The following is a 27,055-nucleotide window of genomic DNA, read 5'->3' on the forward strand; positions in this document are numbered from 1 at the left end:
TAGATGGAGTCAAGATGGTGGGGAACAATGCTATAGTTTTCTCACCTCTCTCGTGTCTGTGAATAATATCCAGCTTCACTTCAAGAGTAAGAGACTTCCTGGTCTTCTTAGGAACGCTAGGCCACATTGCAGGGCGTTTTGGTGGTAAGTTGAGCAAGGGAAGACGCTGTTATGTTTTGAAAAGGGGAGTGAGTGGTGCGTGTCTTGTCCATGAGAGGCTTGATCTTCATCTTGATTATTCAGGTGTCCCAGGATTTCTCCTGAGGCAGGCCTTAGTATCAGCAGCTCTTGGTGTATTGAAAAGCCTGTCGGCTTGCGTGATACGGCAGGGCTTTCAAACTTGGAAAAAATTACCTAGATAAAACTTCGTTAAAGCAAGTTTGGGGTTCATTCAACGAGCAGATGGTAGTAAAATGAAACCTTTGTTGTAGCGGAATTTCGTTGTGTGAACCTTTGTTAAACGGGGGTTGCCTGTAGTAAATAATAAAAACATGTAAATTTTGGCAAATAAATAGAGTATTTTGTACGAACTTTTTTGGACCACATCCCACATCCCCCCTATTATCTATTGTTTCTTATGAGAATTACAAGTTTGTTTTACGCAAATTTTGATATAGGCGATGCCTCTTGGAATGCATCTATCGCGTAAATCGAGTTACCTGTACTTGGACAAGGATATGATGAAAAAAATTATTACAAGTATGATACATCCAAAGTTGGAATATAAGAAGATATAAGAAGGATATAAGAAGATTTGAACGGATCCAGAGGATACCTACAAAGATGGTGCCGGAACTAAAGAACCTAACATATGAAGAAAGGCTGAAGGAAATGGAACTGCCAATCTTACAAGATAGAAGAGAAAGAGGAGACCTAATAACTTTGTATAAAATAGTTACTGGCATTGAAAAGATAGACAAACAAGATCTGGTGCTGGTGACTAGAGATGTACTGATGCATCGGTATCGGTATTGGAATCGGCGGCATCGGCCCATTTTTTGGGCATCGGTATCAGTATCGGCTTATTTTATGCCGATACTTCTGATACCTAAAAAGAATTTACTACTTTGTGATATATTCGATATAAGATATTAATGATACCAAATTAATATAATACGGTGTACTAAGTTTCCGTGGTGATTACTGTATGTCATAGAATACTGTTTTCTGTGGTAATAAGCCACAACCTCTAAATTGGAAGCGTATGAAACGTGTATAAGCTGAACTCCGGCATCCTGTCACACAGTCGGTCATGAGTCACCATGCATTCTCACTGTCTCTCAGTCAGACGCTGCTCCTCCACCCACACAAAGTTCACACAGGTGAAAAGCTTATGTTTTTTAACTATAGTCTAAGAATGTCAAACTTCAGATATTGAGAATCCAACAAAATGATTTGGATATATATATATATATATATATATATATATATATATATATATATATATATATATATATATATATATATATATATATAGGCATTTTGCATTATTGTAAATAACAGCATATTCTTATTTGATTTATAATTAACAGTGCTAGTGCTAGCCTTTTCCAAGATATCATACTGGAATAGGTGAAAGCTCGAATTATATATGTATATTAATTTTAATGCAAGTTTAATTTTTGAATTACTTGTGTTAATCTAAGGATGTAAAAATTCCATAACTAAGAAAGTAACAATTCTGTTTTGTAATCATGTGCATTGTGTATAATTTGTTGCATATTAATTATTTAAGATCATAGCAATACACTGGAAATTTAGAATAAACTAAACTTTTTTCTATTTAATTGAAAAGATTAGGTGAATGCTCATTTTTCTGAATTGGTCTAATAATGTCTAATGAATTAATATCAAAGGGTGTCAGATTCAATTAAAGAAAAACATACACAACAAAATAAGTATCTTTAGCTAATATTTTGAGTCTGTTTTACAATTTTAATAATTTAAAAAATATTTTTGATCGCCAAAATATCGTCAATAAAATTAATAATGAAAATGCACAAGACCAAATGGTCGCTAAAGAAGTAAGAAGAATTTAAAATAACTGACAAGAATCAGAAGACTGAGAAGATATTCATTCCAATTACTGAGTAATTTACCTTTGCAAATGGCTTCAAAAAGCTTCTAGAATTGCTCCTATTTCACAAACGTTCTCAGAATGACTTACAGCATCCCCCAAAACAAAGCCTCCCATCTGATAAGCGAAAACTCATCCTGGTGTCCAGTGCAGTAATCACTATAAGTAGTAGTATTGGTATCGGTGGTATCGGTAGTAGTATCGGTATCGGCCCAATTAGGTGGTATCGGTATCGGAATCGAATAAAATTTTGGTATCAGTACATCTTTGCTGGTGACAGAAGAAGCTGGAAGGACAAGAGGACATGCAAAGAAGATTAGGAAAAGGCAGTGTGTGAAGGATATTGGAGAATACATTTTTACACACAGAACAATAGAAAAGTGGAATGCACTAAATGATGAAGATGTTACTGCACATAATGTGTATAGCTTTAAAGAAAAATTAGATAAGTTGAGATATGGAGACAGAACACTATGAGCTCTACTCGAACCCTGTACAATACAACTAGGTAAATACAACTTGGTAAAACACACACACACACACACACACACACACACACACACACACATATTAATAAAAAAGAGATAACAATCATTGTAACATATGTGCCACCAAAAACAAATTCATGGACCAATCAAGAATATAAAGACATGATAGATGACACAATAAGGAGTCTAACGAGAATCGTTAAAGAAAGAAGAAAAGTGATATTAGTAGGAGATTTCAACTGTAAAGAAGTGGACTGGGAAAATTATGAAAGTGGTATGGGGGAAGAAGCCTGGGGAGAAAGATTCTTAAACCTAATGATAGACAATATGATGGACCAGAGAGTAAAGGAATGCACAAGATTCAGAGGAAATGACGAACCAGCGAGATTGGACCTAGTTTTTACAAGGGGTATACAAATGAATGATGATATAAGATATAAGTGCCCATTGGGAAAGAGTGACCATGCAATATTAGAAATAGATATAAAAGAGAGAAAGGAAGATAGAGATGATTCATACAAAGGAGACCGATTAAATTACAGAAAGGCTGATATTGAGAATCTCAAGAACTATTTTAAAAATGTAGACTGGGAGGAGATGGAAAACTCAGAGACAATGCAAGACAAATATAACTTATTTTTGGAAATATACAAAACAGGAGTCAGGGAATATGTCCCAAAATATAGACCTAAAGAAGAAGGAAAGAAAGATTGGTTTAATGCAAGGTGTGCTAGGGCAAAGGAGAAAAGAGATGGAGCATGGAAAAGGTGGAGGAGAAATAGGAATCCAGCAAATAAGGAAAACTTCAAAGCAGCGAGAAATGAATATGTTAAGGTGAGGAAGGAAGAGGAAAAGAACTTCGAAAAAGACATTGTCGAAAAATGTAAGGAGCAACCAAAATTGTTCTATAGATTCATAAATGGAAAAATTAGGCAAAAAAACAATAGAAAGGTTAAAAGGAGAGAACGGGATGGTGGAAGACCCAAAAGTATGGCAGAACTATTAAATAAAAATTTCAGGAGGTCTTTACTAAGAATCCAAATTTGAGAGGCCACAGAGTAATAGAGACAATCTATATGAAAGAGATTAAAGTAACCAAGCTTGAAATAAAAGAGTTAATGAAGGAACTGGATGAAAAGAAGGCAATGGGACCAGATGAAGTCTCAGGCAGAATACTGAAAGAATGTAGGGAAGAACTAGCAAGTCCTATATACATCATAAAATGCTCAATAGAAAATGGAACAGTACCAGTAGAATGGAAAAGAGCTGAGGTGGTTCCCATATATAAGAGCGGAAGGAAGGAAGAACCTTTAAATTACAGACCAGTATCACTAACTAGTGTAATATGCAAGATGTATGAAAGAATAATAAAGAAACAATGGATCGAGTTCCTTGAAGACAACAAATTAATATCAAATAGCCAATTTGGTTTTAGAAAAAGAGGCTCTTGTGTAACTAATTTATTGAGTTTCTATTCTAGAATAGTTGATAGAGTACAAGAGAGAGAGGGATGGGTTGACTGTATTTATTTGGATTTAAAAAAGGCGTTTAACAAAGTGCCACATGCAAGATTACTGTGGAAGTTAGAGGAGAAGGGTGGCTTAAAAGGAAGCACATTGAGATGGATAGAAAATTATTTGAAGGGGAGAGAAATAAGGACGGTAGTTAAAGATATGAAGTCCAAGTGGAGAGCAGTAGAAAGCGGAGTGCCACAGGAGTCAGTATTGGCACCAATACTTTTCCTCATTTATATTAACGACATGCCAGAAGAAGTGAACAGCTACATAAATGAATGGTTCCAGAATTTGAAGGGATGACATATGAGGAGAACTAAAGGCTATGGATCTATCAACCCTGGAACAAAGAAGGGAGAGAGGAGATCTGATACAAGTTCATAAATTGATCAACGGAATGGACCAAGTGGATAATGAGAAACTGATCCTAAGAGAAGAATATGACATCCGAAGCACAAGATCGCATAGTAAAAAGCTGAGAAAAGGAAGATGTCTGAGAGATATTAAAAAATATAGTTTCCCGCAGAGATGTATTGAGACGTGGAACAGTTTGGATGAAGAAGTAGTGTCTGCAACGAGTGTGCATACTTTTAAAGTAAGATTGGATAAGTGTAGATATGGAGACGGGGGCACACGAGCATAAAGCCCAGGCCCTGTAAAACTACAACTAGGTAAATACAACTAGGTAAATACACACACACACACACACACACACACACACACACACACACACACACAAACAAACACACACAGACACACACCCTAGGTCTGTAGAGAAGAAGATAGACAATCACCAATCACCTTCTCACTAAGTCAGGTGTCCAAGCACACTCAGGTCTCTCTACATGATTTTCCAAAAATGGTTTTCTCTGCTACCTCATTGCAGAGCTGGCCTTATACATATCTGATGAAACCAATGAATCATACCAGATACAAGTTACCTTACAGCCACCTTGGAAACCAATTCATTTAAGCATTCACAACAGATGTCTATTTAGTCATATCATGTGTAGCCATTCTTCTTTCCTCCACATACATTCCTCTTACACTAAACACTTCTATCATACCATACATCCATCCCATTCAAGGCTTTCATTTCAGTCTTACACCTTAAACATCTAATTCAGTTATCCTCTTCACTGAACACTTTACCCATCCTCTCTACATACCCAAAGCATTGTAACACTCTTTACTCTGCTAAATCAGAGCTTTATTTGAAATGGAAAGTGCTACAAAACATCTAATTCAAAATTATCTAGAGGTATCAATAGGTCATAAAATAACACAAGACATGAACCACAATTAATCAAATTTGAGAAATTGAGTAATTCACTTGTATACACTCACTCACACACTCACACTCATACACACACACACTGTCATGGCGGAGTTGTAAACATATCAACGTTTGTGGCGCAATGTTATCTACCCCAGAACTGGAGCCTGGAAGACTTCTGACCAGCCTGGTTGTATATTTTGGGAGAGAAGATATCGCTATAGGTGTCCCGTCTCTAAAAGTGAAGGGAAAACAGTGAAACGAGTGGAAAATGGCAACGGGAGTGAGGAAGGGGTCCAGGGATAGTGGTAGCGATATACTGACGGCGAGGAGAGAAATTTACGAGACACCACAAGGTTTAAGAGATATTGGGTCAAATGAAACTGGAACCTTCTCAGGTTTTAGAGAGAGGAATGAAAGAAGGTATAATATGAAGGTGGCAACATTAGAAAAGGATGTATTCTTTATAAGGGAAGTGATGGCTAACTTATCTGAGAGGATGAAGAATCTGGAGAAGGAAAATGCTGACTTAAAAGATAAAGTCAAGTGTTTTGAGAGTGAAATTGGATAATGTCGAAAAAAAAAAAAAAATTGGACTGTCTCAAATAAGAAAATGAATCTCTGAAGGAAAAGTGCAACAATTATGAGGACATTACTCAGGAAATGAACCAGAAGGTGCAAAACAACAACAAAAAAGTGAAAGAGGAATTACAGGAAAAATTAAAGGATGAATTGAAAGAGGAAAGTGAGAACCAGAAAAAGACTTTTAATGAAAGTGAAAAAGCAAACACAAGACAGGACAAAAGACACAGTAATACAGGTCATTAAGGAAGACCTAGTCAGAGATACAGTTCACAAGAAGAAATGTATTGTAGTATGGGGTTTGAAAGAAAAGAAAAATCCAATCTGGTTATAAGGGAAAAAGAAGAGAAAGAGTTGGCAGGAGACATAATAAATACAAATTCAGGATGAAGGACAAAGTCTTGATAGTGAAATAGAAGAATTGTACAGGATGGGGAGATACAGTGAGGGACATGTAAGACCTATGAAAATAAAACTGAAATCACAAGTAACAGTGGAAGAACTACTAACGAGAGCAAGAAAAGTAGCTCATTCAGATGTATGCAAAGATGTATGGATAAAAAGAGACATGAATTTGGAAGAGAGAGAAAGACTGAAAGAATTGAGAAACGAAGTGAAAGAAAGAAATGAGAAACTTAGAGACCGAGAAAAAAAAGTTTTTTTAAAGTTTGGAACATAAGAATGAGGAAATGGTACATCAAGGAAAGAGAAGAAAGAGCAGAGGAGGAAATGAGGGGAAATGTGGAAAATTAAAAGTTGCCTATACTAATATAACGAACTCGTCTCAGGAATAAATGAATTGAACGACTTTATTAAAGACGTTGACCCTGACATAATGAGAATCACAGAAACAAAACTAAGAAATCAACTGACACTAAACCCCATTGGGATCAGGCTGTACAATATCTATATGAAAAATAGAAAAGTGAAGCAGGGTGGAGGAGTGATGATACTAAGCAAAAAACAACCTAAAGGTAACGAACATGAATTATGGCAAAAAGTGCAGAAATTATATTAGTTGTAGTTGAGAAAAATTATATGGAGAAGAGAGAATTTGTAATCTGCTATGTACCACCCAAGGCAAGATCTTGGAGTCTAAGAGAATATGAGGAAGTTTTGAAAGATACTGAACACTCACTAATCAAAATATTAGAAAAGAAAAGAAATACTACAGTAAAAATGGGGGACTTCAACTGTAAGGAAGTGCACTGGGAAGATATGACTACAGAGGGAAATGAGGATTCATAGGGGTACACATTACTGGAGTTAATCATGGAATATACAATGACACAATGGATTCAAGAAAACACCAGATTTAGGAATAGTGAAGAGCCGTCAAGACTGGATTTATTATTTACAACGGAACCTGAAATTGTGGATGGAGTAGAGTATAAGATACCTTTGGCAAAAAGTGATCATGCACTAATAGTAGCGACCTTCAAGGAAGTGATTAGGATTGAACAGAATGAAAAACATAGAAAAGGAAGATTGACATATAGCAAAACAAATTTTAGGGAACTCAAAGACTTTTTCCAAAAGACGGACTGGACTAAATTTGACAACCAGGCAGGCGTGGAGGAAAAGTGGATGACATTTAAAGAAATTTATAATGATGGAGTGAATAGATATGTACCGAGACTGAAAATTAAAGACAAATATAAGGAAGAATGGTTTAATAAAAACTGTGAAGAAGCAAGAGATAGAAGGGATAGAACGTGGAAGATATGGAGAAAAGACAAATGTCCAAGGAAGTGGCAAGACTACATCACAGAAAGGAATAACTATGTTAAAATACGAAGAGAAGAAAAGAAAAACTATGAGAAAAACATAATTGAAAAATGCAAGGATCAGCCAAAGACCTTTTATAGATATATAAATGGCAAGTTAAAAAAACAAACACAAGATAGAGAAATTAGTTTATGAAAACAATGAATACAGCGATGAATTGGAAATGGCTGAAACAATGAACGGACACTTTCAAGAAGTTTTTACAAGAGAAAAAAAAAACATTAATTATGAAGAACTAGGAAATAAATCTCCCGCGATGAGAGACATCATTATTTCGGAGCAGGAAATAATGATACAACTAAGAAATTTAGATGTAAGAAAATCACACGGCCCGGATGGAATTGTAAATTGGATATTGAAAGTGTAGAGAAGAGCTGGCAAATAAGATATACACTTAACCCTTGGCTATCGCGCCCAATTGGGGCCGAAATAGCCGCGCCATAGCCGAAAACGCGATAGCTGAATAAAATGACGCCATGGCTGGGCGCGATAGCAGGCATCTGAGGTGTTCTATTGAAAAGGAAAAGGGTTGACTGTATAATGAAATGTTCTATTGAAAAGGGAAAAGTACCAAAGACTGGAAAATAGCCAATATTGTGTCAATATATAAAGGAGGAAATAAGGAGAACACAACAAATTACAGGCCAGTGTCCCTAACAAGCACAAATGCTAAAATATGTGAATGTGTGATCAAAGAAAGATGGACCAAACATTTGGAAAAAAATATAATTAATGAAAGACAATTTGGCTTTACAAAAGGAAGATCATGTATAACAAACCTTATATGCTTTTACTCTAGAGTCATAGACATAACACAGGAAAGAGATGGATGGGTTGACAGTGTATTTTTTTAATTTTAAAAAAGCATTTCATAAAGTTCCACACGGAAAATTAATAAGAAAACTGGAAGATATAGGGGGAATAAAAGGAAAATTGCTGGAATGGATGAAGGATTTCCTAATTGAAAGAACTATGAGTGACAATTAGAGATAAGGAGTCCACCTGGAAGGAAGTTATAAGTGGGGTTCCGCAAGGTTCTGTGTTGGCCCCAATTATGTTTGCAATATACATAAATGACATGGACGAAGGAGTAGAAAGCTATATGAGTTTCTTTGCAGATGACGCAAAACTTTTGAAGAAAGTTGGGTCACACAATGATGGTAGAACTCTACAGCAGGACTTAGATACACTATGGGAATGGAGTAAAAGATGGAGATGGAATTCAACATTAAGAAATGTAGCATAATGGAATTTGGGAAGAGCAAAAATAGGATAACAAGACAATATAAACTTGGAGAAGAGAAGATTAAGAAGGTGGAAAGTGAAAAGGACCTGGGAGTTCTCATAACAAAAGAAATGTCCCCCAATAAACATATAAATAAAATTGTTGGTGAGACCTACAACTTACTGAGAAATATTAGAATTGCATTCTCATATATTGATGAAGATATGGTGAAAAAGTTATTGGTATCCTTGATCAGACCACGACTGGAGTATGCAGCAGTACTGTGGTCACCTAACACGAGAAAGAATATCAGAAAAATTGAAAGGATACAAAGAGCGGCCACCGAACTGGCCCCAACCTTGTCGGCTCTTATGTATGAAAAGAGACTGGAGAGACTGGAATTACCAACACTGGAGCAGAGAAGAGAAAGAAGCGACTTGTTGACCATCTACAGAATAATGAATAATATGGAGCTTCCTGATAGGATCGACCTGCTGAAGAGGGACAGAAGAGACACAAGAGGACATGGACTAAAACTCAGAAAAGACAACTACTGAAGGGACTTCAAGAAAAACAGCTTCCCCCATAGAGTGATAGATATATGGAACAGACTGGACAGAGAGGTGGTGTGTGCAAAGTCTATACACGACATTAATAGAAAATTAGACACTGTGAGATATAGAGACGGGACAACACGAGCATAGGCTCCCCTCCCGTAAAATACAACTAGGTAAAATACACACACACACGCACTCACGCACGCACGCACACACACACACCCACACACCGCGAAGTGTAGTGGTTAGCACGCTTCACTCACGATCAAGAGGGCCGGGTTCAAGTCCTGGTAAGCGGCGAGGCAAATGGGCAAGCCTCTTAATGTGTGGCCCCTGTTCACCTAGCAGTAAATAGGTACGGGATGTAACTCGAGGGGTTGTGTCCTCGCTTTCCCGGTGTGTGGAGTGTGTTGCGGTCTCAGTCCTACCCGAAGATCGGTCTATGAGCTCTGAGCTCACTCCGTAATGGGGAAGACTGGCTGGGTGACCAGGAGGCGACTGAGGTGAATTACACACACACACACACACACACACACACACACACACACACACACACACACACACACACAAAGAAAAAAAAAAGACATGGTTCACACAGCTTGGCTTTTTCCATGGGTTATATTTATTATTAGCAGGAATTTAAACTAACACAAATCTTTGTGTTCACACAATACTTGTATTATTTAGAAGCCTACTGTGTGTGGACCCCTGTACCAGACAATGTGCCTGCTGGGCCCTGTCAACATGTTACACTAACTAAAAACTTTAATCAAAATAATGTGCCATTAAAATTTCTGATGAAAATGTTACAGGATTTTATCATCCATGTCATCTATATTACTACATCCTTCTTGTTTGTTTAACATGACAGAATGTAAATTCTGTAAACTTTTTCACATTTTGTATATTGTGTATACTATTGTACATATCATAAGTTCCTTGATTTGCTAATGGCTAAAACAAGGCTCACATTACATATATAAATGATATACCTTGTATTACCCTTAATGAACTGTAGGTACTTGTCACAAGCTGTTTGACATTTGTCAGTGACACTCGGTCTTGGATCAGGTGACACGGGTCATCATAGGAGTACATATAAATAACAAGCATAACTTAATCCTTCCCCTAGATGCATCACCTCCAAGATTTACACCAAAGTTTAGTGGGAATGCAGGAGAATTTTGAATAGAATTTAATTTAGATTATTTTACCTGAGCAATCCTATCCTTCACTACTTCTTATCATGTTCACCAAAATTAGTGTCTTTTATGTTGAATCATTATACATTATTGAGAGTAAGCATATTCAGCTGTTTTTTTTTTTAAGAAGACAATAAACATCATTTGAATGTCATTTCAGTGTCAGAAGTGAGACTCAGCTAATATGGAATAATCTGCTGCAAGTACAGATGGAACAAGCACGGAACTATACAAGACTAATAACTGCAGACTGAGCAAGCCTGAGTCTTAATATCAATGACTCGTCATGCAGGGATCATGTCTTCTACATTCTCAAGCCTGTTAGTGATATCTTACCTCCTGCAAAATTCAAGTAGCATGTTCAAAGGAAAATTTGTGCGTTGTTTATAGAAGGCAAATGAATTAATATCCTCATTTCTAAATCTACAAGGTAAGAGAAAAATTATAACATAAAGGAGAATAAAGATAAAATATTAGAATAAAAGCTAAACTTAGATTATTACTCGAGCTCCTTATATATGTCATGACATCAACACACCTCAAAACAAGAAACAGTGGCCACAAGTGTTGTGAAATTTTATGCTCACATGAGCTGAAATGAGACTGACAAGAAAATACTGTAATTTAATTTGAATTTTCTTGCACCTTACATTTACCATGAAGTGAAAACTCAGCAGCCATAACGCGTTAAGATATAACACAGAAAACTGATGAAAGCTAAATCAGCTCAGGGCATTAGGAAAGTAGAGTATGCTCTTGTACATGCACAAGAATAATTTCTTCAACATTAGTCTCAACAGCAACACACAAGTATCCACTTGTCAGTACTTACGTCCAGGATCATCACAGAAGTGCAGATCAATTCTCTCTGAATAAAAATGATAGGAGGTCTCTGGCACATCATACTTGCTGAACACCTTAACAACATTGGATTGTGATGAGGAGGACCGAGAGCTGCTCCCCCCTGATGAGGATCCCCGCCCCTGGGAGCTTCCACTTCCTCTTGCCTGTTGCACCTGTTGTGCCAGCTGGGCCTGAAACTCTGGCAGAGACTGGAAAGGAGAAAACAGTTTATCACATTAAAATCAATTACAATGTTTTCAGCAATGGAAACAAAAATACTGAAATAGAGTAAATATCTTCCATTATATATAAAAACACATTTTTTACAATGATAACAAAACTAAAACTGACTGAAAATGTTAGAACAGTTTAATATATTACAATGACTTAAATTTTCATCCATAATGGAAAAAGTACTGAAACAGAGATCAACTTTGAAATGAAAATATAACTAAACTGTCTTCAACTTGTAGAATAGTTTTAACAATATTACCTCCAGCTTTCTCACAGCTTTAGTTTTCTGTGACTCCTGAGCTGCCTGCTTCACCAAGTCTGAGAGGGAATCAATGAAGTGGAATGCAGCTGTGAGCTGTGAGTCAGTCAGCACCCACAGCAGGTCATCCATGAGTAGCACCAGCCGGCATCCCACCACTGAGCAGTCTGCCACCAAACAATGCCCATACAATCAGTGCTCACCTCACATTTACTTCTGAACCTTCTAGCATCAAAAGTCAAGTCATCACAGTCAAACTACTTATAATTCTGTACTGATATATGTAGGTACAGGCAAACTGTGATCTACTCACATTCTAGTAATGCATTTTTCAAAATTATGAATAAAACAACTTTGTTTCTGACCCTGATTCTTGAATTATGAATAAAAAAAAGTTAGATTTATTTTAAAAATCTCTTGAACTACTTTCAATTCAAAATTTTTTAAAAATTAAAGAAAGAGAAATATCAAACTCTATAGTCAATGTTTATTCCCAAACTCTTCCCTAAAGACAACTAGCTGGCAGCATCTGGTCACCCAGACCTGACAGTCCTTCACCAGACTATTAAAGGCTTACATTGATGCCTGTTGTTTGCAGGCTTTCTGGTGCATTTTAAAGTCTATTACTCCACAATGTCAACAATATCAGCCTCGTTTTCACTCAACTATGCTGCTATCTTTCTTGACCAAGTGTCTCAGCCTCTTCTTATTTTCTAAGGACATCATTTCAATTTCCAAATCTATACAAGTTTCTAGTTTCTCTTAGAGTTTAACTTAACTCATTCAATAAGCTGGAAGAAATAAGCACTAACCAGTCAATTTCTTCTTGATGGTGATCCTGCAGCGAGCCTGGTTAGTGATGAGCCTCAAGGGGGTGAGGGCCTGGTCACACGTTGACTTGGCCTCAACGCGCAGTGTTTGCCAAGACAACTGTGGACACAGAAATACTTGGTTCATGGAGAACATATAATATGTACCCAAGGAATTGATTAAAATTAAATATGCCTTGCTTCAGTCCTCCAAAGTCACTGCCTCAGACATTATGTGAGATGCATACAGTGTGAAGGGAATTGATAAACTGAAAACTAAAAGTAATGTGTCAAGTGAAACACGGATAAGGAAATGCACTGTAGAACAGTGGGAGTGCTTACAGCAACACCACTTGATGACCTGGCCTCCACCCAAGAAAAAGCAAGCTACTGATCATCTTTTATAGCAAATGGATTAGTAAACATGAATAAATAGATAATTTGCTATGTACATAGTTCTTAATATGAGGTCAATATTCAAGCTGAATAAAAAGGTATTACCTCTTTAAATATAAGTAATTCTCCTCGGTCAACATCCTTCAACCTTGTTTGCCTTAAGTCTGCTTTCTGCCAGAGGGGATTTTTGGAATCCAGAACAATTCTGGATAGCTGAAATTACAAAATATACTAATCCACATTTCATAGTACATTACCTATATGCTTCATGCTTATTACACTTTTCATGCTTGGAAATTAATTAGATGAAATAAAAAGAAAACCTGGGATATAAAGTGACATGAAAGGTTAGGTAACAAAATTCCATCTTTGATCACACAATATGTATATGTTTTTTTTATACATAATGCTTAATAATTCTTCTCAGTAAACAACTAACTTTATCTAACACCTCATCTCTAAGCTCACAATAATAATGCTTGTATCACTTCAATCACTCACCTGAAAAGTGGCATGGAAAGCATGGCTACGGAAAGTGATGAGCACTGAGTTGACAGTGACTGTCATGCCATCAATAACCTTGTCAGCAAAGCCATAACGTCCCCCTGACCCGTAGGAAGGGAGGACAGAGGAACCTGACTGGTGAGACCTCAGCTCACTACAGGTCTCCATTTCCACCTGCACTTCATCCAGACTCTGCAAGGAAAAGAACCTTAGGCATAGCACAGCTGGCTATCTACTAAAAGTCTGGAGTGAAAGCTAGTATCACATGCAAGCCACACTCACCACAGCTATTGGGACACTCTTCAGCTTGGTCCATTGTATCTTGAGGTTGACTCTGTTGACCAATGCCCTTGTAATCCTGAGCCAGATGGGTAGCTCCAGGAGATCTGTGAGAACTGTTTCATTGAGCTCCAGGTTGGTAAGCTCCCCCTCCCCTTTGAGTGTACTAACATTAACACTGTCAGATGAAACATTCTTGGCAAATCTGAAATTGCAAGGAACAGAAATCAGTCAATGTTTACTATCAGTCCTTGTCAATATCAGAAGATACCATTACTTGTTGTGGTGGTATACTCACTGTACTTCACATTTATAAAGTTTTTTTCATACACTGAGCTATAAATTACTTATATTGATGATTTTAAAATCAACACATTGTGCCAGAAAGAGAGTTGGATTAAGTTTAGGTCAGGTAAGAGTAGGTTAGCTTAGATCAGCTTTGTTTCAATTTAATTGGTCAGTGATATCAAAATAGACCAAATTTTGTATTTCCTAAAAAGTCCAAGAAGACAAACGGCCATATTTGGAAAAGGATGGACCTCTTGTAATTTATTACCTGGAACTAATAGTAATTATTAATACAGTACATGACTTGTTTCTGCCATCATTCCATTCATCCAAGAATTACTGGTATGATGTCACTCCCTCAATCTCTCTACAACCCGTCTCTCCCCTCCTATCTGTTGCATTACTCAGAGATGTACATTAAAAGACACACTAGATATGGGTGTGAAAATCTCTAACGGATTTTCATAATGTGCATTAGAACCACAATACAAAATTATCAAGAAGTGCATTAGGAACACATTCGTGAGCTTCATCTCCTAGGGGCACAACACATTCCATGATCTTTTTCTTAACCCCTTCAGTACCATGACGGATTTCCGTATACATTCTGCTTACTATTTGGTGATTTTATAAGGTTTCATAAATTTAAGTGGGGGGATTAAAATAATGAAGACTGTGACTTAATGTCAATAAAATGGACTAATGGTACATAAATCTCAAGGGAAAAATGTGCCCCAGTACAGAACGTGTTAAACATCGTAAGTCCTACTGTATCCGAGGAAATGTGCCACACGTAATCTACAAAAGTGAAAAAGAAAATGCGAAAATAGATGTCACCGACAAAAAGACATGGATACAGTACAAGCAACACAGACACGAAGAGAATAACACAACTAAAGAATAAATTAGCAACGCGCAACACCGAACTATAACAACGAAAAACTAACAGGCGAACGAGAGAAATTAATGCTAAACGATGACAGGAAGAAAAAGTAGTGAAGGCGCCTCTCGCTCTCCCTCCAGTCTACCATCCCTCTCTCTTATGTACTCACTTTGATAGGTGTTTGAGGATCTGGTTTTTGATGAGCCCTGCCATGACTGGGGGCTGCGATACACGAGGGAGGTCACATTAACGATCAATCAGTCCCATATTTACTAGGCCATGGAGGAGGACGCTTGCTTGCCTGCTCTCCAACATCACTTCAGTTGCTCCTTATCCCTTCCATCATTCATCTTCACCCCTCCCCCCCATCCCTCAATATTCTTGCAACTTGATAAGAGGATAAATCACAAATTTAAAATTAATTGGAAAAATAAGACTAAACAATTTTTTTTTTAATAAGAGACCGGAACCAAAATAGTCAGTGAATTCTCTCTCTCTCTCTCTCTCTCTCTCTCTCTCTCTCTCTCTCTCATAATCACGGTAGTGTAATATGTAATTTATATTACATAAACATATGTAACCTTTCACAGGCTAAAACCAGCATTAAAAGTGATTATCTTAAAGCCTCAGCCAAGTTTTCACGTGTATTTACCTAGTTGTAGTTTTACAGGGCCTGGGCTTTATGCTCGTGTGGCCCCGTCTCCATATCTACACTTATCCATTTTTTCTTTAAAGCTATGCACACTCGTTGCTGACACCACTTCTTCACTCAAACTGTTCCATCTCTCAGACATCTTCCCTTTCTCCGCTTTTTACTATGCGATCTTGTGCTTCGAAGGTCATATTCTTCTCTCAAGATCAGTTTCTCATTATCCACTTGGTCCATTCCGTTGATCAATTTATAAACTTGTATCGGATCCCCTCTCTCCCTTCTCTGTTCCAGGGCTGGTAGATCCATAGCCTTTAATCTCTCCTTATATGTCATCCCTTCAAATTCCGGAACCATTCTTGTAGCCATTTTTTGTAGTCTCTCCAACTTCCTTATGTGTTTCTTTTTATGAGGAGTCCATACTACTCCTGCATATTCCAATCTGGGTCTTATTATAGTACTTATCACTTTATTCATCATTTCTTTGTCCATGTAGTGAAATGCTACTCCAATATTCTTTAGCAAATTATGTCTCTCTGAAAATTCTATCAATATGGCTTACCGGTTGATTGTTTTCTTCCACCGTCACTCCGAAGTCCTTTTCCTTTTTTACTTTCTCCAGTTCTACTCCATCTCCCATCTTATAGATTCCCACGGGTCGTCTTTCACTCTTTCCCATTTCCATGACATGGCTTTTGTCCACATTGAATTCCATTTCCCACTTTTTACTCCATTTCCAGATCTTATTTAGGTCTTCCTGCAGTATTTCACAATCCTCTTTTTGCTTTATAACTCTGCACAGTTTCGTATCGTCCGCAAACAGATTTATGTAGCTGTTCACTCCTTCTGGCATGTCGTTTATATATGAGGAAAAGTATTGGCGCTAATACTGACCCCTGCGGCACTCCGCTCTCTACTGCTCTCCACTTGGACTTCATGCATATCTTTAACTACTGTCCTTATTTCTCTCCCCGTCAAATAATTTTCCATCCATCTCAATGTGCTTCCTTTTAAGCCACCCTTCTCCTCTAACTTCCACAGTAATCTTGCATGTGGCACTTTGTCAAACACCTTTTTTAACTCCAAATAAATACAGTCAACCCATCCCTCTCTCTCTCTTGTACTCTATCAACTATTCTAGAGTAGAAACTCAGTAAATTAGTTACACACGACCGGCTTTTTCTAAAACCAAATTGGCTATTTGATATCAATTTGTTGTCTTCAAGGAACTCGATGCATTGTTGTCTTTATCATTCTTTCACACATCTTGCATATTACACTAGTTAGTGATACCGATCTGTAATTTAAAGGTTCTTCCTTCCTTCCGCTCTTATATATGGGAACCATCTCAGCTCTTTTCCATTCTACTGGTACTGTTCCATTTTCTATTGAGCATTTTATGATGTTGTATAAAATATAGGACTTGCTAGTTCTTCCCTACATTCTTTCAGTATTCTGCCTGAGACTTCATTTTTCGACAATGTCCTTTTCATAGTTCCTTTTCTACTTTCCGCACCTTAACATATTCATTTCTCGCTGCCTTGAAGTTTTCCTTATTTACTGGATTTCTATTTCTCCTCCACCTTTTCCATGCTGCATCGCTTTTCTCCTTCGCCCTAGCACACCTTTCGTTAAACCAATCTTTCTTTCCTTCTTCTTTAGATCTATATTTCGGGACATATTCCCTGACTCTTGTTTAGTATATTTCCAAAAATAAGTTATACTTTTCTTGCACTGTCTCTGAGTTTTCCATCTCCTCCCAGTTTACGTTTTTGAAGTAGTTCTTGAGATTCTCAATATCAGCCTTTCTGTAATTTAATTGGTCTCCTTTGTGTGATTCGTCTCTATCTTCCTTTCCCTCTTCTAATATCCATTTCTAATATTACATGGTCACTCTTTCCCAATACCTAGTTGTATTCACCTAGTTGTAATTTTACAGGGCCTGGGTATCATACTCGTGTGGCCCCGTCTCCATATCTACACACATCCAACCTTCCTTTAAAACTATGCACACTCCTCGCTAACACCACCTCCTCACTCAAACTATTCCACACTTCCACACATCTTTGTGGGAAACTATATTTCTTCACATCCTTCAAGCATATTCCCTTGGCTATCTTTTTACTCTGCGATCTCGTAGTTCTATTTAAATTTTCCTCTCTCAACATCATTTGCTCATTATCCACTTCATCCAGACCGTTCAACAGTTTATAAACCTGTATTAAATCTCCTCTTTCTCTTCTTTTTTCCAAGGTAAGCAAATTCATTTCTTTTAATCTCTCCTCATAGGTCATTTCTGCCAATTCCGGAACCATTTTTGTTGCCATTCTCTGCAATCTCTCCAACTTCCTTATATGCTTCTTTTTATAAGGGGACCAAACCATCCCAGCATATTCCAATCTTGGTCTAATTACCGTACTAATCAATTTCTTCATCATATCTTTATACATATAATGAAAGGCTAATCCAATATTTCTAATCAAATTATATGTTTCTCCAAACATCTTGTCAATATGAGCCTCAAACTGCCCATGGTCTTGTATTATCACTCCCAAATCCTTTTCCTTTTCCACCTTTTTCAACACTACTCCTTCACCCATCTTATATGACCCTCTTGGCCGTCTTCCACTCTTCCCCATCTCCATCACATGACTTTTGCTCAGATTAAATTCCATCTCCCACCTCTTGCTCCACTCCCAAATCCTATCCAGATCTGCCTGTAAAATTTCACAATCTTCATCACTCTTCACACACCTACACAACTTCGCATCATCCGCAAACAAATTAATATAACTGTTTACTCCCTCTGGCATATCATTAATATAGACAAGAAAAAGTATTGGTGCCAGCACTGAACCTTGTGGGACTCCACTCTCCACCACCAACCAGTCCTACTTTGCATCCCTTATTACCGTTCTCATCTCCCTCCATCTCAAGTAGTTTTCCATCCACTTTAACACTTTTCCCTTCAGTCCTCCATAAATCTCTAATTTCCATAGCAGTCTCATGTGCGGTACCTTGTCAAAAGTCTTTTTTTTTTTTTATTCAAATATACACAGTCCATCCATCCCTCTCTTTGTTGTATTTTGTCAACCACTCTCGAATAAAAGCTCAGTAGATTTGTTACACATGACCTCCCTTTCCTAAAGCCAAATTGATGATCCGATAATAACTTATGATCCTCCAGGAACCGTATCCAATATTTCTTTATCACCCTCTCACAAATCTTACCGACCACTCTTGTTAAAGACACAGGTCTATAGTTAAGAGGCTCTTCCTTACTGCCTACCTTATAAATGGGCACCACTTCAGCTCTTTTCCACTCTACCGGTACTTCCCCGGTTTCTAATGAGCACCTTATAATATCATATAATGGATCTATCATTTCTACTCTACATTCCTTCAATAACGTGTGCGTGTGCGTGTGCATCTATGTATTCACCTAGTTGTATTCACCTAGTTGTAATTTTACAGGGCCTGGGTATCATACTCGTGTGGCCCCGTCTCCATATCTACACACATCCAACTTTCCTTTAAAACTATGCACACTCCTCGCTGACACCACCTCCTCACTCAAACCATTCCACACCTCCACACATCTTTGTGGGAAACTATATTTCTTCACATCCTTCAAGCATATTCCCTTGGCTATCTCTTTACTATGCGATCTCGTAGTTCTATTTAAGTTTTCCTCTCTCAACATCATTTGCTCATTATCCACTTCATCCAGTCCGTTCAACAGTTTATAAACCTGTATTAAATCTCCTCTTCCTCTTCTTTGTTCCAAGGTAAGCAAATTCATTTCTTTTAATCTCTCCTCATAGGTCATTTCTGCCAATTCCGGAACCATTTTTGTTGCCATTCTCTGCTATCTCTCCAACTTCCTTATATGCTTCTTTTTATAAGGGGACCAAACCACTTCAGCATATTCCAATCTTGGTCTAATTACCGTACTAATTAATTTCTTCATCATATCTTTATCCATATAATGGAAGGCTAATCCAATATTTTTTATCAAATTATACGTTTCTCCAAACATCTTATCAATATGAGCCTTTTGAAACTGCCCATGGTCTTGTATTATCACTCCCAAATCCTTTTCCTTTCCCACCTTTTTCAACACTACTTCTTCACCCATCTTATATGACCCTCTTGGCCGTCTTCCACTCTTCCCCATCTCCATCACATGACTTTTGCTCAGATTAAGAGATGGTGAGGAGCCATGGATTCAAGAGTTGTAGTAAGTCACAGACTGACTCGTGTGTGACTGCAGGAGGTGCTGTGAGTAGCTGTAAAAGGGGATCGTTCGGAAACGATAGTTCTGTGAATGTGCTGAGTTTAGGGAGACCCTTGAGCGAGTTCGATTTGAGAGCCTTCAGTGTGCGTCTGACCAAAGAGGATTCTGTTTCCTTCATGAAAACTTCGGGGGAAGTTTTGTCGAGCCTCGCCTTTTCAAGAGACTGTTGGAATTCTTCAGAACGGGGTAGAAGACCATCCGAAGACAGCTGCGGATGGCTTTTCTGAGTGCTAACTTGAACCCTGCGTTTGAATTCTCGTGAGAATAATGGTAGTGCCCACCTGTAGTACTCAAAATCCTGTTTGCGGTCAGTTACCGCTTGTGGGGATGTAGAGCATAGATCTAGGAAAGTGGCGAAGAGTTCAAGATGTTTAGGAAACGCTAGCTTGAAAGCTCGTTGGCTGTGGTTGACACAAATGAACTTCCCATATCCCGCTCCTGCCCATTGGATCTGAATTTCATTTTCATTATCAAAAATGAAACTAGCGCCAGGTGGGGCAAAATAAGTGATCGTGACTGGATCGGGAGGAGAGTTTGGTTCGGCAGAGACAGCAACCGAAGTAGCAGCTATAGGTGGAGCCTGTAAATGGGGTGGTTGTGGTGTAGTTGGTTCTCGTTCTGCTTGTTGAGGAGCTGAACAAACTTCAGGGTTCTGATGGTGCCCCGACTCGGTTGCCGGTGGTACAGGAGTAACAATTAATAGTTGCTCCTCGCTGGTGCTCTGAGAGAGAGTACGTCTGAATGTGGGAGCATAAACTGGGGATGGTGAAGGTGGGCAGGAGGGAGAATATGGAACTGGAGGGTAGCGGTGATCCCCAATGTACGGTAAGGGTGGTGGACTAGGAGATCGCCTAGAAGGAGACGAATCGCCAATAAGCTGGGCTGCTTGGAGAGGAACGTCCTCTTCGTTTCCAGAGGAGGAGGAGGAGGAAAAAGGCAGATCCCTTTGCACCGCTCTCTCCTGGCGTTGGGAATTGCCGCTCTTAATAACAGCCATATCACTCTCCAGTTTATCAAATCGCTGAGAGAATTGTAGAAGCAACGAAAAATGTCGTCCAATGTGGAGTCCCGGTGTTGCTTTTTAGCAGGAGCAGGGTTCATTGAGCCTAGCTCAGCGGAAGCCAGGTCATGAGTGCGAGGTCTCTTCCGTGGAGAGCTCCCATCTCCTCTAGGAGTATAGCTCTGCTCCACCGCAAGAGGTTCAGGTGCAGGGTCTGGTAAGAGAGAGGCTACCGCTTGGCGGAGGGCATCTGTATGGGTAACTGTCTCTCATGCCAAGACTACAAAAGCTCCTTAAGGAGTTTACAGGTTAAAGTGCAGGATGGAATTGTTGACAGGGTAGAAGGTGGATTGGCTGAAAACAAGGTGAAGGAACTACGAAATGAATGGAAGCAGGAACAGAAAGAGGAAAAAGTAAAATTTTCGGAGGTTGTAAAGAGACAAATTCAGGAAAACACGAAAGTCGCTGTAATTGAAGTAGTTAAAGAAAAAAAAGATCTGGTACGGCATATAGTGGATAAGAAAAAAAGCTTCGTGATTTCTGGGATGAAAGAAAAGAAAAATCCAAATAGATTCACGAGAGAACGTGAAGAGAGAGAATAGTCCAAAACTGCTATCAAACAAGTACAAGACAGCAAACAAGAACTAGACCAGGAAGTGGAGGAAGTGATCAGGCTAGGAAGATACAGTAAAGGTGGGTAAGAGACCAATGAAAGTGAGAATGAGATCATAAGTGGCAGTAGAGGAAATTATAGCTAGGAAAGAGAAGCTGGCCGATGATACTGAACACAAGGATATATGGATAAAAAGAGATGTGAACCTGGAAGAGAGGGAAAAGGAGAAAGTGCTAAGAAGTGAAGCTAAGGAAAAATAATAAAACGAGAAAAGGACAGAGATAGAGAAGAAGAATTTTTACTGTAGGGTTCTGGATATGAGACTAAAGAAGTGGTACAATATGTCCCTCAAGGACCAGTAGCTCGACGGACCGTGCCTACAATATATCAACACTCAAATTCTCAACTTATGAATATATATTTTTTGTTAGCCATAAACTATTACTTACTTACTTACTTACACACACACACACACACACACACACCTGGTTCAGCTCTCGTCCTGGACAGACGTGGCCTAGCTCTGCTCCTGAAATACTGGTTTACAACATGGATAAGGAATACCTGAAAACTCTACTTCAAACCCAAAAGGAAGCCTTTCATGGTGCTACGGAGTTGTTGTTCAACCAGCTAAGCAACAAGATAGTGCAACTTGAATCCAAGATCACTGAACTTCAACGAAGCCTTGAGTTCAGTCAACATGAAATTACTGAACTTGCTAGTGAAAAGAAGAGGATAGTCAGTGAAAGGTATGAAGACCATAAACGATTGAAGAACTATCTGACGACAATGAAGCACTCCGCACCCGACTCGTCGACCTGGATACCAGACTCAACTATAATGAAGACTATAGCAGGAGGAATAACTTAAGGATAAGTGGTGTTGCTGAAAGTGACGGTGGTGAGACGTGGGAACAAACTGCAGTGTTAACAAAATCACTTCTGGAAAGTAAACTGGAACTACCGCCACTTCAGATAGAACGAGCCCACCGAATAGGCCAACGAACAGAAAACAAGCCTCGGACCATTGTGGTTCGCTTCATCTCATACGCTGAGAGGGAGATGGTTATAAGAAATGCAAGGAAGTTAAAGGGTATGCGTATTTACATAAATGAGGAGCTGTGCCCAGCTTCGCAGGAGCTTGTCAAGATGCAGCTTCCAGAACTATGTCAAGCTAAAGATGAAGGTAAAATAGCGTACTTCCGGCACACAAAGTTAATTGTGAAAGAAAGAAAGCAGTCGGCCACTACCCCTGATTACGAGTGTACAGCAAGCGTTGTTGGAGGTACTGTGGTACAACCGGCCGGTGTACCATGAATAGTAAAATCTTTGAAAAGGCCATTGCCCATCGACTCTGTGGTTTTCTTGAGAACAATAATCTAATAACAAAAAGCCAATTTGGATCTAGGAAAAAATTGTCTACGCAGGCAGGGGTTCTGAATTTTGTTTCAAAGGTATATACTGAATTAGACAGGAAGTATTTTGTTGCAAGCGTGTTTTTTTTTTTTTTTTTCTAGAGCTTTTGACACACTAAACCATGTCATTTTACTAGCCAAATTCAATAATATTGATGTTAGGGAACCATGTTTGAATGTTTTGAAAAGTTATTTATCTAACCGCAAACAATTAGTTTTTTGTAATATTTTTCCTTAGTACAAATTTATTAAACAGGGTGTACCTCAAAGCTCAATACTAGGTCCAATTTTATTCTTGATCTACTTCAATGATATTGTGAATTCTAGTTGTAATGCTCATTTTACTATGTTCACTGATGACACTTGATTCACAATCACTGATTCTGACCTCCATGTTCTTCACTCAAAATTATCACGTGAGTTAAATAATGTCAATAATTGGATTAAAGCTAACAAGTTGAAATTAAATATTGATGAAACACATATGCTGTTTCAGAATAGGTCTTTGGTTCATGATTTAGCGCCAGTAAAACTAGGTAATCACATTGTTAATCGTGTTAAAACTACAAAATTTTTAGAAGTTACAGTTGATGATATCTAAATTGGAGGGGACATATTGCTAATGTGTCTGTAACTTTATAAAAAATCACTGGAATATTGTATCGTGTTAGAGATAAATTAACTATAGAATCAATGTTAACTCTTTACTATACACTGTGTTATTCTAGATTTATGTATTGTATTTCTATTTGGGGTTGTACATGGCCATCTTTCCTAGATGTATTACTCAAAAACCAGAAATCTATTTTAAGAATGATATTCTAGAAAAAAGAATATGACTCGACAGAGGAAATATTTTCCAACTTAAAATTACTTAAATTCACCTGCATTCATAAATTCTTCCTCTTACTCGATATTTTCAAATCATTAAAAAATTATGCTGACATTTTTTCTATTCAAGAACATTCTCGTGCCACTCGTAATAACCAGATAAATATGGTTTGTCCTCCTTTTAGAACTACTCTTTCGAAATTCTATTATGTGTCTTGGTCCTGAAGTTTGGAACACACTTCCTCTATCAATGAAATGTCAATATAATATATTGTCAGTCAATAGCTTCAAATTTAGAGCAAAAAAGCATCTTTATCATCTTCAGTCGTTACAGTAATGCTCAAAATAATTTGTCATGTATGTAAACAATAGAAGTATATGTATTATGATTTAGCATGCGTACAACAGTCTCCTGAATAAACGGCTTTTTTCTTTTCATATTGCTAGGGTTTATGAATTTTTAGATTTATATTGCTTTCTTTTTTGGAGTGTTTTCAAGAATGTATTGTCACTATTTTGGACTGAGTGAGATTTATCTCTGCAGACCCTTCCACGAATGTACTTTATTTTCTTCATATATATATATATATATATATATATATATATATATATATATATATATATATATATATATATATATATATATATATATATATATATATATGAAGAAAATAAAGTACATTCGTGGAAAGGTCTGCAGAGATAAATATATGTATGTATTGTTTTGGAATAAATTTGTTGAACTTGAACTTGAACTTGATCTTGAACACACGCACACGCACACGCACACGCACACACACGCACACATAGATGCACACGCACACGCGCACACATAGATGCACACCCACACGCGCACACATAGATGCACACGCACACGCACACATAGATGCACACGTACACGCGCACACATATGAGATTTTTATGAATATATGAAATTTTTATGAATATGAGATTTTTATGAAATATTATAAAGAAGGAGTTATGAAATTTGTACCAAAGTATAAACCGAGAGAGGAAGGAAGAAAGGATTGGTTTAATGCAACTTGTGTTCAGGCTAAGGAAAAGAGAGATGTGGCTTGGAAAAGATGGAAAAAGAGCAGGAATATACTAAATAAGGAGAATTATAGAGTGGCGAGAAATGAGTATGTGAGGGTAAGGAGGGAGGAAGAAAGAAAATTTGAAAAGATATTGTAGACAAGAGTAAGGGACACCCAAAATTGTTTTACAGGTTCATAAATCGTAAACTTGAAAAGAGAGAGTCCATTGAAAGATTAAAAGGAGAGCAAAGGATAGTAGATGACCCTAAGAATATAGCGGAATTGCTAAATAATAGGTTTCAGCAAGTATTTACTGAAGAAACAATGTTTGTAAAGCCTCAGAATGTACAAGGAAATGTGCACATAGATGACATTAAGATACCTAAAAAGGAGTTATATAAAATGTTGGAGGAACTTAAAGATGATAAAGCGATGGGACCAGATGAAGTTTCAGGAAAATTATTGAAGGAGTGTAGAGAAGAATTCATTGATCCATTATATGATATTATAAGGTGTTCATTAGAAACAGGGGAAGTACCAGTAGAGTGGAAAAGAGCTGAAGTGGTGCCCATTTATAAGGGAGGCAGTAATGAAGAGCCTCTTAACTATAGACCTGTGTCTCTAACAAGTGTGGTCGGTAAGATTTGTGAGAGGGTGATAAAGAAATATTGGATACCGTTCCTGGAGGATCATAAGTTGTTATCGGATCATTAATTTGGCTTTAGGAAAGGGAGGTCATGTGTAACAAATCTACTGAGCTTTTATTCAAGAGTGGTTGACAAAATACAAGAGAGAGAGGGATGGATGGACTGTGTATATTTGGATTTAAAGAAAGCTTTTGACAAGGTACCTCACATGAGACTGCTATGGAAATTAGAGATTTATGGAGGACTGAAAGGAAAAGTGTTAAAGTGGATGGAAAACTACTTGAGATAGAGGGAGATGAGAACGGTAATAAGGGATGCAAAGTCGGACTGGTTGGTGGTGGAGAGTGGAGTCCCACAAGGCTCAGTGCTGGCACCAATACTTTTCCTTGTATATATTAATGACATGCCAGAGGGAGTAAACAGTTATATTAATTTGTTTGCGGATGATGCGAAGTTGTGTAGGTGTGTGAAGAGTGAAGAAGATTGTGAAATTTTACAGGCAGATCTGGATAAGATTTGGGAGTGGAGCAAGAGGTGGCAAATGGAATTTAAAGAGAGACACCCTCAAGCATCTCAAAACTCATACGTGTCTCCATATTGCCTACCAGTCAGCTGAATTCTTCTTGGAAAAAAACGTAGATCTGCTCTCTAAAGAAGCCTGAGAGAAGCTCACCGCCCATGCTCACTGGCTTTTACACACACAACAGGGGTGTGCAAGAGAGGTTCATGCGAACCTTAGAGAACTCTCTTTCTGGCAGCTTCGTCTAAAAAATGAAGCAATGTGTCACCAATTCAACACATCACTGAGGAGATCGTTATTTTATAAAGAACCCCTCTCTTCCAAACATCTCCTACACTCTGAAGCTGCGGCCATGGTGGAGTCTCTACCTAGGACGCAACATGTATATGCTGACAAACCCCGACGCTCTCAACCGCCTCAACCTTCACTAGTAGCTGTACCATCCACCTCTGGAACTGCCAAACAGCCTGCCAAAACTCATCAAAGGGTCGCCAGCTCTCACCGCGAGTCTTTTCGACCACAAGACCACTCACAACGCCAGAGCTTTTATCACTCACAAGGATATGGCCCTTCCCATTCCAGGCACAAAGTTAACTCACAAGTCCCTGCCTCTTCCACCAAACCTTCCCACTCCTTTCGTGGCAGAGGATCTAATGGCAGAAAGACACCTTACAAACAGCCACATACTTCCTTCGACCCAACATGTCGTCACAAAACTCAGCCGAAGAAGCCCCCCTCCAACTTCAAAAAAGGTGCTTCTTCCTGCTGAAAGTCCGGGAGCGCGGCTCCAGCAGTTCTCCCACTGCTGGAGCAGGGCACCTCGCGCTACCCTCAAAATGCTAC

The 27,055-nt window shown here is 38.2% G+C and overlaps 1 protein-coding gene across 5 annotated transcripts in view; it reads right to left on the minus strand.

The window, feature by feature from the left end:
- The window catches only part of LOC123500176 (UHRF1-binding protein 1-like), a 95,711-nt gene extending 80,189 nt beyond the window's left edge, over positions 1-15,522 (minus strand). For all 5 annotated transcript variants that reach the window (XM_045248893.1, XM_045248891.1, XM_045248892.1 and 2 more), the window contains exons 1-7: positions 15,374-15,522; positions 14,037-14,238; positions 13,752-13,946; positions 13,356-13,463; positions 12,858-12,975; positions 12,046-12,212; positions 11,542-11,761 (exon numbers count right to left, since the gene is read on the minus strand). In XM_045248893.1, the coding sequence (XP_045104828.1) occupies positions 11,542-11,761; positions 12,046-12,212; positions 12,858-12,975; positions 13,356-13,463; positions 13,752-13,946; positions 14,037-14,238; positions 15,374-15,417 (1,054 nt within the window). In that variant the 5' untranslated portion in view covers positions 15,418-15,522. The remainder of the gene's footprint in view (positions 1-11,541; positions 11,762-12,045; positions 12,213-12,857; positions 12,976-13,355; positions 13,464-13,751; positions 13,947-14,036; positions 14,239-15,373) is intronic.
- Between the last annotated feature and the right edge of the window lie 11,533 nt (positions 15,523-27,055).

This window comes from Portunus trituberculatus, chromosome 50 (genome assembly GCF_017591435.1).
Source record: "Portunus trituberculatus isolate SZX2019 chromosome 50, ASM1759143v1, whole genome shotgun sequence".
Lineage (NCBI taxonomy): Eukaryota > Metazoa > Arthropoda > Malacostraca > Decapoda > Portunidae > Portunus > Portunus trituberculatus.